The sequence below is a fragment of the Vollenhovia emeryi genome, unplaced genomic scaffold (genome assembly GCF_000949405.1).
Source record: "Vollenhovia emeryi isolate VEMERY1.0 unplaced genomic scaffold, V.emery_V1.0 DF939130.1, whole genome shotgun sequence".
Lineage (NCBI taxonomy): Eukaryota > Metazoa > Arthropoda > Insecta > Hymenoptera > Formicidae > Vollenhovia > Vollenhovia emeryi.
The window spans coordinates 305404-324661 of record NW_011967236.1 but is presented as its reverse complement, the minus strand read 5'-3'; the positions used below and the strand labels follow the sequence as shown (position 1 = coordinate 324661).

At 42.3% G+C, this 19258-nt stretch overlaps 2 protein-coding genes and 1 long non-coding RNA gene across 3 annotated transcripts; 2 read left to right on the top strand and 1 right to left on the bottom strand.

Annotated features, from left to right (window-relative positions):
- The first annotated feature begins 758 nt into the window (after positions 1-758).
- Positions 759-6500, top strand: LOC105568255 (DNA excision repair protein haywire). The gene is made up of 15 exons (XM_012023757.1): positions 759-1125; positions 1415-1617; positions 1697-1807; positions 1905-2054; positions 2302-2475; positions 3041-3232; positions 3331-3428; positions 3525-3631; positions 3838-4134; positions 4217-4485; positions 4562-4726; positions 4838-5024; positions 5082-5230; positions 5581-5697; positions 6303-6500. Exons 1-15 carry the CDS (start codon positions 1092-1094, stop codon positions 6429-6431), a joined length of 2382 nt encoding a protein of 793 aa, XP_011879147.1. The 5' UTR covers positions 759-1091; the 3' UTR covers positions 6432-6500.
- Positions 6501-8680: 2180 nt separating this feature from the next.
- Positions 8681-10693, top strand: LOC105568254 (ceramide glucosyltransferase). The gene has a single exon (XM_012023756.1). The coding sequence runs from the start codon at positions 8681-8683 to the stop codon at positions 9875-9877; it is 1197 nt and encodes a 398-aa protein (XP_011879146.1). The 3' UTR covers positions 9878-10693.
- A 2304-nt stretch (positions 10694-12997) lies between these two features.
- LOC105568253 lies at positions 12998-19248 on the bottom strand. The gene is made up of 2 exons (XR_001009424.1): positions 16085-19248; positions 12998-15611 (listed from the first exon to the last, which is right to left on the bottom strand). It is a non-coding gene; the product is annotated as an uncharacterized LOC105568253 (long non-coding RNA).
- Between the last annotated feature and the right edge of the window lie 10 nt (positions 19249-19258).

The following is a 19258-nucleotide window of genomic DNA, read 5'->3' as shown; positions in this document are numbered from 1 at the left end:
TGATTGGCTACGCATTTCTCGGAACTAGAATTTGGACACAGTTCTTGGATCGTGGACACAAGGCTTAGGCCCGGTTTCACCAACGCGAGTTAATCTAATCGGTCGGTTAACTTAAAGCGTCGTCTACAATAGGTGGAGTAAGCTTGGCGTAAGAAGTAAGAGTAGGAGTAAAGAAATGGATCATTTCCATTTCCTACTCCTACTTCAGCTCTGACGCTTACTCGCGGCGAATTAAAGCGTAGTTCGACCAGTGCTACAAATATTTAAAAAAATTATGTCTATTCTTTAGCTTTTACACTGAAAAGTAAAGGTTAGGTTTTCTTACTTCTTCTTACTCTACGCTTACGCCGGTTATTGTAGACGACGCTTAACAGGGTGCCAACATAAAACTTCTTTATTAACCAAGAAACTAGGTTAATAAAGAAGTTTTATGTTGGCACCCTGTTAAGTTAACCGACCGATTAGATTAACTCGCGTTGGTGAAACCGGGCCTAAAGGCCTGTGTCCACGATGCTAGGACTTTGTCCAAGTTCTAGTTTCGAGAAATGTGTAGCCAATTAACCTGCAGCTATTCCATAAAAGCTGCAAGGTGATTGGCTACGCATTTCTCGGAACTAGAACTTGGACACACTTCTTGGATCGTGGACACAGGACTTAAGGAAGTTTAGTAACTTACCAATAAATCTTAGTAACTTACTAAAATGCTGATGCTGCCCTGCTGTCCATGAAAAGTCACCTTAAAGCCGATATTACCGATGGATTTACTGAACCAGTTACCAGTTGGTCTCCGAATTCTCCGATAGAGACGATAATATTTTACGTTGATTGCTTTTCGTAGACGCTTGTTAACAGAACTTGGAATTTATTTAAATATTCGATGAAGCAATCCGACGCTACTTTTATTGAAAAGAAAGAGACGCTCTAGTGTGTAAAATTGTGTTCGGCGACGTTTTAATATCTTGCCTGCGAGATTGTATAAATTAACAAGGGTCAGGTGGAGTAAAGGAACATCTACATCGAAGAAGAGGAAAAGGAAAAGAAGCCTCAGCCAATCGATTAACCAAAATTTTCAATTACGGTGTCCCCATACAATGGGTCCGCCGAAACGCTTCAAAAAAGATAACAGTACATAACCTATACATCTTGTCGAATTTTTCTATTTTGCGTAAAGAATTATTTAACGCCAGTAATTGATTAAACTTTAACTAGAATTCGCCCCAGCCATTGGTCGTCGTGCAATTTTTCTACATTCTCTGTTTTACTCGATTATTCACAATTGCACGATGCACTTTTATATTTAATATTGTGCTGTTAACATATTATAACATGTGTGCTAAAAAGCACATACGTTTGTAAGGTGCGCTGTACATTGCCTTTTTACATTTACTCGTTTCTTTTATTCGCACTAATAAAGATAAATGGAAGAAGCGCAAGGACGAGTACGACGAGTACGACGACGATTCCATAGACAGTAACGAGGCAGATGGTGTCCCGGACGCGGCGAAAAACGATGTCGAGAAGCAAGACGAGTGCGCGATCGAGGATGAATACGGAGCGAAAGATTATCGCTCGCAAATGATTTTAAAAAACGATTGCTCGTCTAGACCATTGTGGGTGGTAAGGATGAGTCTAACTCTAAAATTTGGATGCAATTACACTTTGTCTTACGCAAAACGCTCATCAGTACCTTTTGCAGGCACCGAACGGACATATCTTTTTGGAATCCTTCTCTCCTGTGTACAAACATGCTCATGATTTTTTAATAGCTATATCAGAGCCTGTATGTCGGCCAGAGCATATTCACGAAGTAAGACTGAACATCTAATAGAAAATTATATATAAACTTTACTCGAGGGAGAACGGACAAGCAATGTATAGTGTGGCAATCTATTTTTTCTTTTCAGTACAAACTGACTGCTTACTCGCTTTACGCTGCGGTTAGTGTGGGCCTACAAACGCAAGATATAATAGAATATTTAAAGAGATTGAGTAAGACTAGTATTCCCGATGGTATAATCGAATTTATCAAACTGTGTACCTTGTCCTATGGAAAAGTGAGTAACAGCAATTTTCGCAAGTGTTGGAAAAATTGTTTCTTTAATGCTCAAACCGTGAATTCCGAATTTGGAATCGTTGCGCGATTACCCTACGCTTGAAGAGGACCGGAATTCACGGTCGGAAACATTGAAACATTTTTGCCATGTTTTATCCACTAGCGAAGAATTGGATTTTCAACTTCTATCGCGGGCGTTTTGTGAAGAAATAAGTTTAATAACATGCCTCATGCATTTTTACATGTAGGTCAAACTCGTATTAAAACACAATAAATACTTTATCGAATCGCCATTTCCCGAAGTGCTGCAAAGGTTACTAAAGGACCCGGTGATTCAAGAATGCCGATTGAGAAAGCTCGTGGACGATGCGGAAACCGATGCTATTCAAACGAGCGTTCAAACTAAATTGAAAGCTCCTCAGGTTCGTTGGAACACTTGTGATACTGGTCAGGTCTTATCTTCGGGGAGGTAGGCACTAAGACGCGCTACCTCTTAATTTTCGGCGAGAAAAACTGGCTAGGACTAGACCAGGATCCGAAAACCTGGGATCTTGCCAGCCAAATGCTCTTCCAATTGACCTATCCAGGCCCGCGCTCGGAATCCCCGTCGATTACCTATTTGATTGTATTGAATAAAGTAGGAATAGATAATACTAGTATCAAAACTCCAGGGACTCTATTTCGTACACGGTTACCGACAACTATTGATATCGTTGACGATATCGCGCAGCTTTTGTACATGATAGAGTAGAGTCCCAGAGCGATGCGTGGCATCTCACCCAATGGTTTGGTAGACCACCTTATGGATGCAAAGTGGCCACGTCCCCGAAGACAAGCTGTCTAGCGAATAAACAAATTCCCCTCCCCTCTTATCCTGTCTGAGCGACAGGTCGTCCTCGGAGTGGGCGAGTGCGAAACGAGCACGGCCTCCGTAGACTTAGGTTTATTGATAAGAGGTATGATCTGTTCCTTTATGTTGGACTATAGTTTGGATCAAAAGCACCTGTAAATACACCTGTACCTAGCAAAACGAATCCAGAGACTGAGCCTGAGCAAGTATTGCCGGAAACGGCTACCGTTCCAGAAGATATAACTGCCTTTTACGATAAGATCGACAAGGAGGACGAAGACGAGGAAGAGGATCAAGAGCTGAAAACAGTCAGTTTCGAAGTGAATCAGGTAGATATGTCCGACTTAATGACGTTCAATTTTTCATACATTGTACAAAATTCGATATAACATGTGTGAAAATTACGTGTACTGTTACGTTGGAATAGGAAAAAATTGAAGTGATACAAAAACGCTGTATCGAATTGGAGCATCCTTTACTGGCGGAATACGATTTTCGCAATGATAGCGTAAATCCTGATATAAAGTAAGTAAAAAGAGAGGTAAAGGGTATTTCAAAAATTAATGTTATGCAAACCAAGTGACGTTAAAAGTAACATCTCGTGATGTGATGTCCCGTTAGTATCGACTTGAAGCCATCAGCTGTATTAAGACCTTATCAAGAAAAGAGCTTACGGAAAATGTTTGGCAATGGACGGGCTAGATCTGGAGTGATAGTCTTACCCTGCGGTAAGTGCGCTCAATGAAATTTTTATTCCACTGTACGGCGATGGACAGGAATGGCCGCAACACTTGCCTTCTCTTTCAATGAGCTTGGGCAAGCTCCAAAATTTTCTCCTCCGAGGAATAGTTTACTCGATGGCCAGTCCGAAAAACTATTTCGAGCATTTCGTTGCTCGCTCGAGCGTTTCTGTGAACAATTTTTTTTAACGCAGGTGCTGGTAAAAGTTTAGTCGGAGTGACAGCCTGCTGTACAGTACGTAAACGCGCTCTAGTGCTATGCAACTCCGGTGTATCCGTGGAACAATGGAAGCAGCAGTTTAAAATGTGGTCTACCGCCGACGACTCGATGATTTGCCGTTTTACCAGCGAGGCGAAGGATAAGCCTATGGGCTGCGGAATATTGATAACTACATACTCTATGATCACGCACACTCAGAAACGCTCGTGGGAGGCTGAACAGACGATGCGTTGGCTTCAAGAACAGGAGTGGGGTATTATGGTCTTGGATGGTAAAACTTATTTTTTCTACTATTCGAATTACCGAGTAAAGCGGTGTCCGTTCCCATGCGATAATTGTGAATTTTATTTTAGAGGTGCACACCATTCCCGCGAAAATGTTCCGTAGAGTATTAACGATCGTGCAGTCTCATTGTAAGTTGGGTTTGACGGCTACGCTCTTGCGAGAGGATGACAAAATTGCCGATCTGAATTTTTTAATTGGCCCCAAATTGTACGAAGCTAACTGGTTGGAATTGCAAAAGAGAGGATTTATCGCGAGAGTACAATGCGCAGAAGTCTGGTGTCCCATGACGTCAGAATTTTACAGAGAATATCTCGCTTGCAAGATGAGCAGGAAACTGGTTAGATTTTATTATTGCATAATTTATAGCTTTAATGCACATTGAGCCTCTCCGCTGTACTTGTTTATAATTTTAGTTACTGTACGTGATGAATCCAAATAAATTCCGTTGTTGCCAATATTTAATTCGATATCACGAGAGACGCGGCGATAAAACGATCGTCTTCTCCGACAACGTATTCGCATTGAAACACTACGCTATTAAAATGAACAAGCCATATATTTATGGCCCTACTAGTCAGGTAAGTAGCACCGATCGTATGTAACCGTGATGACTTTTCGAGTAAATTATACCTCGTAAGTACCTATCTACATTTTTCTCGCGACAATTCATGTATTTCAACTTGTTTCAGAGCGAAAGGATACAGATTTTGCAAAATTTTAAATTTAACATGAAAGTAAACACGATATTTGTTAGCAAAGTGGCGGACACTTCCTTCGATTTACCAGAAGCTAATGTCTTGATTCAAATTTCATCCCATGGTGGGTCCAGAAGGCAAGAAGCGCAACGATTGGGGCGTATTCTTAGGGCTAAAAAAGGTACGATTTACTTATTTATTAATCGCACAAGTTGGTGCTAAAACTTTCATTGCACAGGTGCAATTGCGGAGGAATACAACGCGTTCTTTTATACGCTCGTATCGCAAGATACGATGGAAATGAATTATTCGAGAAAGCGTCAGCGGTTTCTTGTGAATCAAGGTTACTCCTACAAAGTCATTACAAAACTTGCCGGCATGGACGAGGTAACGACACAGTCAATCAAGTAATTAGTGCTGTAGTGTTTTCTCTTTTTATCTTTCTACATGAACAGCATTATTTAAAAACCAGTCGTAGATTTATAGATATAAGATTAGGAAATCTTGCAAAAGAATTTCTACTTTACAATTGGGTTAGCGCAATTGTTGCGAGATTTTCACGAATTTATGATGTTATTGTGCACGCTTTTACATTTTTTCCTATGAGGCCCCGCTACCTCATATTAGGAGCCTATCTCGTAATAGGGGACTTTCCTCTATACAATTTAAGACATTTAGATTTATGCGCGTGATCTTTTTGCGATCATAAAGGACGATTATGATTGTACTTTGTCTAGGAGCCAGATCTAATGTATGGAAATCGTGAGGAACAGGGTCAATTGTTGCAGCAAGTATTAACAGCTAGCGACACGGATGCGGACGAAGAAAGAATACCCGGTGAAGGGCCAAGACCGGTGAGTGTACAAAGCACGATTTGTACGGAGAGTAAAAAATTTTTAAGGATGTTGGGGCATTGCGATTAATAAGACGAAAAACTCTTCCGAGTCCAAATGAATTTTGTCGATATTATTAAAAACTTCAGCCAAAGTTTGAGGCTGTCTAGGAATCTTGGCGCTAAGAAAATTAAATATTAAAGTTGCATACAGTCTTACGGAAAAAAAATTACTGTATCTCAATGAACAATCATTTAAAAAAATGAAATTTTGCAAGCAGAACGTAAAACTAATTATATATACTAATTTTTTAAATACGGTACATGAATTTACATATTAAATTAAAAATTATCAGGCTACCTCCAGCCTGCCCGGACCTAAGTATGATTTGGCATTCTCGTTTATATTTGAAGTTATATCTTCAGAAGGTCCTGGCTTAACTTTAGTCGTTTTCTTGTTTACTAAAAAATTTTTTCAATTTCTCGGTGTACCGAAAAATGGCGACGACAAACTTTTGAAATCGATTGTACGCGAGCAACTTAACATCTCTACTGTCTCAACATCCTTGAAGCTAACTGCAACTCGTCACACATGCGTATCTCATTTGATAATGAATTTTTTCTCAGATTGTACGTAAAGCTGGCACGATGGTATCAATGTCCGGAGCGGACGATGCCGTTTATTACGAGTACAAGAAAGCCCCGGGCTCGTCGACGGCGAATAAACACCCTCTCTTTAAAAAATTCAGAACATAAGTAGCCTGATTCTCTTAATATTTTCTCAAGTCGCATGTGATGAAATAATAAACAACTTTGTTACTGTCACTTTAGCGTTCCGTGTATCACGAGACACGGCCGGTGTCTCGCGCCAAGTATAAGCTAGCTAGAACCGCGCGCGCGAGACCGACCGTGGATCCATTTTCCAGATACTCCATATCCAGATACTCCGGGACTTTTCTATCCTGCAGCTAATCAACGCGCTTGGAAAAATTTGTCGCGCGACAAATGTAATATCAGCCTTAGGGCCTGAGAAGAATGGCTGTCTTGTACTCTTAAAACAATGTTTTGTTTCAAATCTTGGTCTTAAAGTAACGCATCAGGCCCTAACTAGAAGGTCCACTCTATCGCTTGTTTCGTTTCGCGTCGATCCCTTTCTGCGCATCCGACATTGTTCTGGGCAGACGATGAGGGAGAAGTTGTACGTATGGTCCCACACAGCACAGAAAGATTGCAGGAAGATTGCAGAAATGTTACATTGCAAGATTGTAATATTGCAGCAACGTTTCTGGCGGATTGCAGCAACGTTGAAATAGACGGAGATTGCGAGCAACACCGCACTGATCAAGTACTTAATAATTTGCGCATTATTGGTATCAACGAAAATAACATTATAAAATTCTCGTAATTAGAAAAATTTTTTAAATAGAAAATGTAGTATTTTTATTATTTTTCAAACATTGCTGCAATATTGCTATCGAAAGTTTGCAATTTTATAATGCAATGCCTCTGCAAGATTGCACTGCAATCTGCACGATTGCAACGTTTCTGCAATGTAACTGCAACCATCTGTGTTGTATGGGGTAGTGTGGCTTTGACGAGTATCGTCGAGATCGGGGGCGGGAAATTCTTTTCAAATAAATCTTATCGACGGCGATAAAAAGGCGCGAGTCGCAAGTTCCGGAAAACGGAAGTAGATATAGGCGGCGCGTTCGCAACTGGTAACTCGACCGAGACGCGCTCGTTGGTCGGGCGCGACGCGATAAAGATATTTCGGTGCGCCGAGAGCGAGAATCGTGCGAGAATCGACGGTGCGAATCCCGCGGGGACATATTCGCCGCGCCGGGGCGGGCACTTGAAAACGAGAGCTGGAGCGCGCGGATTCCCGCCGGGCTCCGGTCGTCGGCGCGCGCGCGCTTTTTTTTCCTCCGCCGAGAGAGAGAGAGAGAGAGAGAAGGCGGCGATACTCGCGTCGAGGGGACGCGCGAGTCAGACGCGTGAATCACCCGTGACGAAACGGAGGTGTTGGTCCCCGCTCGTAAGGGCGAGAAGAGAGGGAGGAGATGGTCGATGGGAGACGCGTCACTGCGCGCGTCACGTCGGGAGACATTCCACCACATTCCGCCACGGTGAGACAGATCGTTCCGCTTCGCTCCCTCCCTCTCTCCCTTTCCCCCGCCCTCCCCGCCCTCTGGCGTTCCTCGTTCGATTCGCGCGTGACGGAAGGCGCGCGAGTGAGCGCGAGGGCCGCGAGCACGGAGGAAGGTACGGTCGCCGAGTTCGGTACGAGCGCCCCGAGAGCCGGTCCGGTCGTCGGGAGGTATGACAGTGCGCGGCTCGCCGGACGCGCGAGTGTTCCTGGCAGGGAGGAGCGTCGATGTTACGAGAGACGGGCGCCCGGAGGAGTGACAGAGGACTCGGGGTGACCGGTGGTCGAGTCGGTGAGCGCGCGTCGTCATCGCCGTCGGGAGGCCGGCGCGAGCTCGAGTCGGTCGGTGACGACGATGCGGCCCGGTCGCGGCCGCTGCAAGACGGAATCCCGTCCGGAGCGCGAGGCAAGTCGCCGAGGCGGTCCCGGCACCACGGACGGGCCGCGTAGTTGACGCGCGAGTCGAGCGAGGAGGAGGAGGTTATCGTCGGCCGCAGCGCGGGCCGGGGTCAGAGGCGTGAATGCGTTGCCAGAGGCGAGCACGTTGCCGTCATCGTCGCCGTGGTGCTCCTCGTCGCCGCCGTCGCCGCCGCCGTGCCGGGGAACCGGTGAGTAGGGGCGGCGGAGCGTGACTCTCCCCCGTGATGCGTCCGCACGAGGGTGCCCGGTCGAGACGAGAAATAGCGGAACGGAAGCGGGGCAGGAGGGCGGAGGGAGGTGCCGCCGGCTCGGGCACGCCGGCACGCTAGATCCCGCGGGGGGGGAGGGGGTGGCCTAAAGTCCACGCGCTCTCTCTCTCTCTCTCTCTCCCTAATCTATCTATCTATCTTTCCTCTCTCTCTCGCGCGCGCCTTGGAAAATGAACTCCAAGCTATATACACTTTACGGATTCGCGATATTCTTCATGATATTCTGGTCGGTTATGTGGGTAATACACCTGCTGGCGTTAATCGCCGGCCACTGGAAGCTGCACCGGAAGACGAACCAGGCGCCGAGCTACGAGACACCGTTGCCGGGGGTGTCGGTGATCAAGCCCCTCATGGGGGTCGACCCGAACCTCTTCGGCAACCTCGAGACCTTCTTCACCATGGAGTACCCGCGGTACGAGCTCCTGTTCTGCGTCGAGGACGAGTCCGATCCCGCGCTGATGCTGGTGCGCAAGCTCGTCGAGAAGTACCCGGAGGTCGAGGCGACGCTCTTCATCGGCGGCTCCAAGGTGGGGGTGAATCCGAAGATCAACAACATGCAGCCGGCGTACGAGGCCGCCAAGTACGAGCTGGTGCTCATCAGCGACAGCGGCATACGCATGAAGGAGGACACGCTGCTGGACATGGTCCAGCATATGACCGACCGGGTCGCTCTGGTCCACCAGATGCCGTTCACCTACGACCGCGAGGGCTTCGCCGCCGCGTACGAGAAGATCTTCTTCGGCACGGTGCTCTCGCGGATGTACCTCTCCGCGGACATGCTCAGGGTCAACTGCCACACCGGCATGTCCGCACTCCTGAGGAAGTCCACGCTGGACGAGGTCGGCGGCCTGCGGGCGTTCGGCATCTACCTCGCCGAGGACTTCTTCTACGCCAAGTCCTTCACCGACCGCGGCTGGCGCATCACCATCTCCTCGCAGCCGGCGCTGCAGAACAGCGGCCACTGCGCGGTCGACTCCTTCCAGGCGCGGCTGCGACGCTGGGCGAAGCTCAGGGTGGCGATGCTCCCACCCACCATCGTCCTCGAGCCGCTCAGCGAGTGCCTCGTCCTCGGCGGCTTCGCCTCCTGGGCGGCCAGCGTGCTCTTCGAGTGGGACTCCCTAGTTTTCTATCTAGTACACATACTCTTGTGGTTCATGTTCGACTGGACGCTACTGTGCCTAGTGCAAAACGGCCCGCTGCCTTTCAACAAACTCGAGTTCGTATGCGGCTGGTTACTCAGCGAGATCACGAGACCGTATCTCTTTCTTCAGGCTGTCCTCGATCCCCTCATACAGTGGCGCTCGCGTGTTTATAAGCTCAAATGGGGCGGCGTCGCCGAGGAAGTCAAGGCAAAAGTCAAATATTGAGGATTGCGCGTGTGTGTGCGCGCACGTGTACGCGTTCCCGCGTACCTGCGTACGTGTCAAACTAGACTGAGAGAAATAGAGACAGCGTTTCCGTCTTTTTTTTTTTATCGATAAGTACGCGTAGGTACGCAAGGTGTTCTAATCATCGCATTTTTCTTTTCGTCCGAGTCTCTCCTCTCTCTCTCTCTTTCTCCCCTTTTTTTATTTGATCTCTTGGTGATTGCGAGTCTTTCAACTTGTAATTGAATCAAAGAAAAAGATACATTTTGGCGCGGGATTATACTGGGAGTATAAATTGTTGTTTCACAAAGAAAATGTAGAATTTTTACTTTCCACTGAATTATATCAAAATGTTGATATTGAATAACAATCAAATTACCAACGAGTATTGTTTTTTTTTGTTTTCACTGGACATCGGTTCTCTGGCGAAGGTTGTGGCACCGAGCTTTAAAATTCGACAAAACTTTCACGACGTCGGGATCGGTTTAACACTCGGCGGGGAATACAACGGAGCCTCCCCTAGTCTAAACTGAATCCTCCCTTTCTATTGTGGAACAACCGTCCTGCCGTAAATTGCAATTCTTTTGCCGTAACACGCAATGGCACTCTTATTTTGCGCACACCGTTAGAATGAGAGGGAGACCGAGGGGAAATTCCAGAATGGAAGGATCTTGCTGTTTTGCGGAATTGTATGAAGCTTGGAACACCTCGTTTGGGATATACGGAGAGAATTGTCTCTTAAAGTTTACCCCGAAGGTCGCGGGACAACGTGGCATTTCGAAGACTTTTATGAGAGTGTTTGGAAATTTTATCGTACATTCTAGTAGTGAAATTAAATTTCTTTAAAAATACCAAGTGTGTGGGAATATGGAAATATTTCGTAAAATTCTTGGAAAAATGGAAATATTTCATAAAATTCTTCGAAGTGCCTTGTGTGCCCCACAATTGCACGATTTTCAGAGTGAATTTTAAGTAAAAAAAGTTGTAGAGTTCGTCGAGTAACGTCCGTATCCTGACCCTCTTTTATCGATAAAGTCTCCAAGGACCAATTTTGCAAACATCGGTTAACTGTTAAGCAGAGTTCAGCCAACTCCCTATCTTTTTCCATCTTGTTATCTAAGAAGAGACGGAGAATCAATTAACCTTCGGTTAGCGGTTAACCGAGGTTTGCGAAGCTGGCCCTTAATGCGAGTTAATAAGTCTTCTGATTGGCTACCAGCCACTTTTAGAAGCGATAAAAGACGATTCAGAATACGGGCCTAAGAGTTTGGACATCGTCAATCTCAGGCCAACTATGATATACATTTAGAAGCGTTCAAGTTTAGCACGCGGTTTATTAATAAAGAAATGAATTCCACTCAACGTATACACGTATTATTACGTTACTATAGTAAATTTGCAAGATAAATAATAGCAGGTGAGATACAACTTTCTTCTTTTAATTAATTTGCAACATAGCGGATCAATCAAAATTTGTCTACGTGATGTCCAAGTCTCTTACTCGAAAGACTCTAGATCTTGTTATTTCATTTATGATATATTTTCAAGCGTGCCAAGTGGCCGGGACAGGGAATTCTTGGGATTTAACAGATCCTACAAATTCGCTCACTGCAATCAACACACTTGAAAAACTTATCACGCGATAAACGAAATAGTATCTTTCTCGCTCTGTATGCGATTGATCGGCGCGCGTTCTAGACTTATTACGGACCAATTCGTCCAGTTTTACTGGCTCTTCGCTTTCATGTTTTACGTAATGTAAAATCGTCAAGGAAAATCGTTAATTTCGTCCCCACGTCGGGCCTCGCAATAAACTGTTGGGTGGCACGTGCGGTAAAATGTATACATAGAAACTTGAAAATCAGAGATTTCGTGAGAAAATAAAATTGGTCGAATTGATCATGCGATACGTTGACGGCGTCAGCCAGTAAGAGAACCGTTCGACACGTATTATTTCCATTGAGTGTGCTCAATATGGTGCAATGTTTTTGTGAAAGTTATTTATTTGTACGATACGGTGGAACCTCTTTACTCTATTACCTTATATTGTACAGTTCCCCTGCATATTTTTGTGGAACGCAGTCTTTTTGCATGGATTACTTATAATCAACACCTATGAAAATTTAGTTGAAAAATTGGCGCTCAATGCAGAGCAGTGAGAATAGCAGCCATATTTAAGAAAGCTAATATTTAATTTATTTTAATTATTGTCACTGACGTGACTCTGTTAAAAAGGTTTTTCAAAGAAAAGTCATAGATTCTTAAACCTGAGTCCTGCTCAGGGTATCTGATAACAGAAATATGGCATGTAACAGAGCTCAAGGGCAGGTGGAGCGGATTAAAACAGAAAAATCCTCTTGTTGTTTTGCAACTTTTGCAATAATTCATGAGAGATGAATTAATACTTTGCGAATGAACGTGAATTTGGTAACAAAACGGAGAGGACCTTTCTGTTTAGTTTGACCCGCTTTATCTACCTACGAAAAACGCTACATCTGTTAACAAGATTACGGACACACCTTCGTCAAGTCGCCGTGCTGAGCGTCACGTCCCCTCTGCCTGTATCTGTGCAACAGATATGGGACCTACAATTTCACGCCGAATCTGAACGACTCAACAGAGGGGTTTCGGGCAAGATACTCTCGGTGGTTTGTTATTGCCTTCCGAGAGATCGCGATTGAATAAACAAAGGCCGGCATTCATAGCCAGATCTTACATTAAGACAGTCTTAAGATCATCTTTAGATATTGGAACCAATAAAATGTTTCATACAGCATCTTCAGATAAATCCAAGACTGTCTTAAATATAAGATCCGACTATGAATGTACCCGGCCAAAGATTTTCGGTTTGAACTCGGATATTTGGCTCATTGTACACGAAGGTCGTTGTACATGGAAAAGTTGTAGTAATCGTAAGACTGTAAGCAAATCGACCAGTCAAGCCTTTTCGTAACGCAAGGATGCTTGATTGGTCGATTTGCTAACGGTCTTACGATTATAACTAAACGTTCTCGCATGCAATGACGTCTAGAGCAGCGTTTCTTTGTGCCATCGCCAATCGTCACACAGATACCTGTAGATATCTAAATTAGCTGGAAATACGATGATAGATCAATTTCATTCTCTTTGTCCAATCATTATCTTTGTTATACAGATTATGTTACAGTATGCTTTGTATATGCTTTCTAGACGAGCACATATATAATAATCATGAAACTTAATATAAGCTAACTGTCCAAATTTTGGCGGTCACGCAAACTTCCATGAGACGGTCAATCTTTAGCAGTATTTTATTATTCATAGATGGGCAACAAGTCATCCAAATTTTCTACAACTAAATATCGCTAAATATTAATGTATCTTGAAATCATAGTGCAGGATTTACAATTTTCAAAGCTTAGTTTTTGTTTCTCTACAATAAGTGCTACATGCTTAAAATTAAAATCATTAATTTATAATTTCCGTTCAAGTGCATTGCACTCTCATTGCACTCTTTCTTAAATACGGCGACATGGTTCACTTGTCCGTTTCGATATGGGTCTAGGTAGTCTATAAAGCTTGTTTTTTTTTTTCGACAACTCGTAAACTAGAATCCTTATTCTACACTATTCTTCCATCACGCATCTTCGCTAAGTGATCTCATTAGCATGCGTAAAGCGAGAGAGCGAATGGAAGATAGAGCGCACAACATTTTCATCCGCGTACATGTATTAGAACAAAAGTGGGGATGCAGGGGAGATATTTCCGAATAGAGAGGTTCTACCATGATAAGTTAATTAATACGTAAAACTAGTCGCGATTAAATGTACAGGTCGACGGTATTGTTCTTTTCCGATAGCGGTACCACATTTCATCGTTCCATGCGTCGCTATACGGAAATTCATTCTACGGTTAAAACCGAGTCGGATTGATGCGCGCGAATACACTATTTTTATCGTGCACTCGGCAATTAAACGCATCGCCAGATACGGGAACCGGAAGAGCGTGGTTTTGCTATGATAACCGTCTGGGATCAAACCGCGGATAAATATATTCCCATTCCTCACGGATAAATATATTCTCATTCCTCCACGGACGTACACGTTGCACGATTAAAGTCAACTTGTCGCAAATTTATTCTGTATCATATATGTACATTTGACTTTTGTATAGATACGCACAGGCATAATTCTCGCATGTACCCTTTATCCGATTCCGAGCAAAACGCAAAATCGCTAGTGACCTAGCTCTTGATAAATTTATATATTTTTACGATAATAACATTGTATACATTCGCCGATTTACCGAAATTGTACTTGCGCGCTGTACTTAACTTAATATTAATACTAGACGGGCCGATACATCTGCGTACATACACATAGGGACGTCAATTGTCTGGACATCTATTTTTATCTTTATGATGTTTACCTTCAAATTATATTCCACGTGGATTACATTTTTTTTTTTTTGAGATTTTCTGCGGACAATCCATAATCGATGTATTAGTTTCTCGATTTGTCTCGATAATCGACGTCTTGCTGTAACAATTGCGTCGCAAGTCTTTGTAGTTTTTGGAGACTCCCATAGTGCGTCTGTTCTTAGTAAGCTCGGGGTTTACCGTAACTCTGCGTTAAGTAGGCGACATTCATTTGAAATTTGAATGTACGCTTGGAATAATAACCCTATTTAAAATTTCCGCAAAACTCGCGAGCCACCATTTATATGGTAGACTTTGTATACGTTGCTACGATGCTTTGCAAGTGGAACAAGGCGAAGCGATGCGATGCGTACCGCCCAAAAAAAATCATTGTCTGATTCACTTTTTAATTTATAAAATGTCGAGAATCATTTAATACAATTCGTGTCGTAGTGATTTACATTCTCTACTGTATCACTAAACCAATCTATGTTGTTGAACCGATTTATTATTATTCTAAAGACATACGATGCGTGGAAGGCTTTGCGGCTTTGACGAAGACTGAGAGGCTCAATTGATAGGGTATTTTATAAAGCAATTTTCCGGGATTAAAAATTGTGTCTCCTAAGCTCGCAGATATATCGATGGATAATACGAAATGATATAATTAATTACGGGATTTAAGAGTTTTATATGTCCGTATTGGATGACCCGATATTTCAACGATTCTTATCGCCTGCGTCTGATACACGATGGAAAGACTCTGCTTTCCGGGCGTATGTACCTGCGAGATCTACAGCGATTCTGATTCACGTAGTGAATCAGATATGTTCGGAGAATCGCCAAAAAGAAAGGAGTGTCTCGATTATTCATAAATTCGATTTGGTACGGATAAATTCCAATCGTAAATCCGTACTTTAAATCGCAAGTTCATCTGAGGTAATCGAGCCTGCGAGATGCGCAGATTACGAAAGATGTAAACGAAAGATTTGATTCTATCTTCTCGCTTCTTTCTCTTGATTAAACGAAACACGCGTATGCATGTATCGATCGCAGGCATTTTTTATGAGTCTATAAAATGTTGAAAAAAAAACATTATCGCGCTTATGAACATGATTAATAAATAAGGCGGCAGTTATTGTGTCAGTTGTGACGAATTTGTATACTCGCCTGTTAAAAATGAGTCACGATAAAGCGATATCGAGAGTAGACAGCGATAGCGAAACACCCGAGTCACTGAGTCATTAGTTTGGAATTGTTCGCGACGAATTGAGTAGAATAAACAATTCAATTCAGCCTCCTTTTTACAAATGGCTTTGCGAAGGTTCGCGGCTTCCGCTGTTAACAAAAAATAACTTGGTTATCTGCGCGCAACATGAATCATAAGATAAGTATCGAGTAATGCAAACGTAGAACGTGTTTCCCTATTTAGCATCGTTGAGAAACGCGTAAATCGTTACGTACGATTTATCCGCGACGCTTCGTGGCATATTTACGACTCGTCCGATCATAAAGTAGCGAATAATTTTTGACCTTTGTATTGTATCGTGTGACAATGATAGCGCGCGGCCCCTGTAGCAGCCATATTATAATTTTCTCATTACGCGCGTAATTGTGTACAATCTGTGGTTCCAGATTACCATACAAACGTGTCCATCATCGCGCAACGCACAAGCGTGTGCAAGGACGCGTGCGCGCGCGCGCTTGTATGACAATGTGCGTGTACTGTGTACGTGTCTCTGTCCCACGCAGTCGTATCGTATAACCGTGCGCCTCAAAGGTAGCAAGCGTGACTCGTTAATAAATCTCACCTGATTTACATCGATTAAAACGTTCGGTTCAATCGTTTCGCGTTGTTTCCGGTGATATCGCCAGGCTTTAGATTGCGCAACTGCAAGAACGGTATCTTAAATTTGAAATTGACGTTTCTGTTATCGAAAGGAAGTCACACATCTTTATCTTCGCGTGATACCGAGCTTTGTTATATCGATTGACATACGAGTCGAATGGCATGATTTCAGTTAACGACTGCGGCACAGCGCGGACACGATACATACACTATCTTTGCTTGCGCAGAGACTGTTTGTCAGATAAATTTTTTCAAAATTGCAAAAAAGAACGCGCTTCAGCGGCGAAGATGTTGAGAATTTCTAGGAATCCTTAATATGCGTAAAATTTGACAAGCATTATCGGGGTCAAGCGCATTAAGTTTTTACGAAGCCACTTAACGTTGCCTAACGATAGACTTATTTACCAAGTACTCACGGTCAGTTCGCGGTAGCCTCACATGTTCTTTTAATCGCTTTTAATCATATGTATATTTCCAGTCAGAAAATATTCATTCAAATATCCCACTTCGTTATCTTCGCGTTTAGCTTTCGTAAATAGGATTCTTTTTCCTCCCCCCGTGTAAAACTGGACGTCAAACAGTAAAAAGAGCTCATTAACTACGCTATTAATTCGGTTAATCCAGTTAATTCGGCGTACAAACCGGAGACGGAGTCTTACAATGGACACAGAAGACACCCATGATATTCGATATCCGAGCGAGTGAAATTCTTCTTACACTTGATAGATTTTTATGTGAATCATTTTAATTATATTTATTCTATTTTCAAGGTGTCCCAGGCTTAACGTACCACCCGCTAACGACAGATTTCTGAGAGCATTTTGAGACGAAAATTCTAATACCAAGGTGGTCCTATAAAACCCATCATAGAGAAGTGTTCAAAGTTGACGAATCAAGTTGTTCGAAACGCGCGCTCAGATGTGTCACATTGCACAGTAGTGAAGATACTTTCAAGCGCACCAGATCAGCTAATACGTATGCAAAATATCAGTATGTACTGTCAGTGACACACCGATGCACGCATACTACTTTATTTAATAATATTTTAACAAGACATGGCGGAACTCTTGCCTCACTTCTCAGCTCGAAGGTGCCAGTCTAGTAGTATATAGAAGTCTGTGGGATATTCTTGGTGGTTGCCACTTTCGTGGTTGGATTTGAACTCTTTTCGTTCAATTTGTTTGGTAAGGCTCGGTTGCACCAACGACACGGAATTTTAACTGCGGCTCAAATTCGCTCTTCGCCTCTTTCTGTTTCTCTTGGAAAGAGACAGAGAGTGACTTAAGCCGAGGTTAAAGTTAAGCGACGTTGGCGACTTGAGCACACGCTCGCATCGTTAGGATTTTCGTCTCAAAATAATCTTAGAAATCTATCATTAGCGGGTGGTACGTTAGGTCTAGGACATACATTCCTCAAAATTTTTTAGTATTAATATTTCGAAGATTATATAAGAACAGTTGCTTAAAAACACTTGTAACGTTATTAGGGATATGTAGGTAATTGTGAGAATTATATTATAAATTCAAGTCGGACTTGATCGAATGAGATCGAACGTATAATTTGCCACGTAGTACATACCTAAATATTCTGTATGAATATTATTTATAAAGTTATGCAGCGTGAAAGACTTGCGAGTTGTTGCGGCGCCCGAACACTTTTTAAAACTTTAAATCTTGATAGACCAGAATTGGGCGCCAAGACAAGTTCGATAATACGATTTTTAATCCTAATTCTGAATGGTACACGATTCGATAACTTTTGCATTACCCATGCTCGTCCGGACCCAATGTAATAAACAATACTGCACTGTCGATTGTAAAGAAAACCGCTTCGCTATTCTGTCAGTTATTAACTGTTTAAGTAGGTTATCATTGGTATAAGAACAAATCATTGTTCCTTCTCCATTGTGGTAGTATCATTGTCGTACGTTATTCTTCCAGTGATATTAAATGATACGGGAACAGTTGCACGAACTGTAAATATTTATTCGCGTTATATATGTGAATTATATTTAGCATTCTTTACGTTAATGAAACAATTTAATTAAATTGTAGTTTGTCATGTGGCTTTAACATCTATTCATAATGTCATAAGTCAGCCAGTTATTGTAGATTGATTCTTGGCGTACATATTTCTTGAAATATTTACAATAAAGAGGGACCTTAATGATATTCCAGTACGGTTGCGGTTTAATAAGATAACTTCCGGTTTCGATTTTGATCTCAGTTTTTTCATTGGCCAAGAAATTAGACCTTTAAGTTACGGTTCCTTCTTATTACAGTTACCGGTTTGTATACAATTCGTTCCTTCAAAATGATTTTTTCCCACATTTTTAGCGTTCTGTTAATTATATTAAATCTTTTATTTCCTCTATCGCGGACACATACAATAATGATGGTAAAAAGAAAATATGAAATACATATAGATTTGAATAACTTGAATTTTTTAATAATGCGTGTTGCGCACGAACGTATGTGAATATGCAATACATTAAAGTTATAAAAATTGAGAGCAAAGAAGGGAAAGGAATTATGATAACATCTGGAAACAATTAGATTAATTAATGGAAGTAGTTTCTCACGTAAACCATCAATGTTGTTTTAAAATGTTATTTCTTTACGCGAACTTGTATAGCGACACCTTCATATTCGTGACTTATGGCATTACTTAATTGAGGGCTTTAATTCAAGAGAGATGTAAGTCAACAAATTTTATTTTGAGAAAAATGACTGCCAAATTATAAAATAAAAGATATAAAAGTTTATTTTTATTTATTACAAGTTTGTAAACTTAAGTTTAACTTATAACTTAAAAGTTTACTTATTTTCTTTTTGTAACAAAAACAGGGATGCAAGTTAACTTATATCTCTTTTGAGTGAGATCAACTGTCTACAGAAATTATCTCTTGTTATAACTTTTGCCGAAACACTGGAACTAATAACAGATTGTAGATTGAGAAATGATTACAAGAAAACTGTAGATTGCGAAAATTAATTAATTAAGTTATTTATGGATCAGGTATTATAAACGCTGTAGAATTTTGACTTAAATTTCATTTGTTTAAAGAAAGAATCGGAAGAAGATTATTGGTTTTAGTTTCGTTTAGACCCTTAAATAAAAGATACGTTAAGCCAGA

What these genes read in the sequence shown, in the direction of transcription:
- LOC105568255 (XM_012023757.1), top strand. Translation starts at nt 1,092, where the DNA reads ATGGGTCCGCCGAAACGCTTCAAAAAAGATAACA. An exon ending in CGTCTAGACCATTGTGGGTG is followed by an intron (nt 1,618 to 1,696) that starts GTAAGGATGAGT and finishes TACCTTTTGCAG; the next exon opens with GCACCGAACGGACATATCTT. An exon ending in AACTTGCCGGCATGGACGAG is followed by an intron (nt 5,231 to 5,580) that starts GTAACGACACAG and finishes TACTTTGTCTAG; the next exon opens with GAGCCAGATCTAATGTATGG.
- LOC105568254 (XM_012023756.1), top strand. Translation starts at nt 8,681, where the DNA reads ATGAACTCCAAGCTATATACACTTTACGGATTCGCGATATTCTTCATG.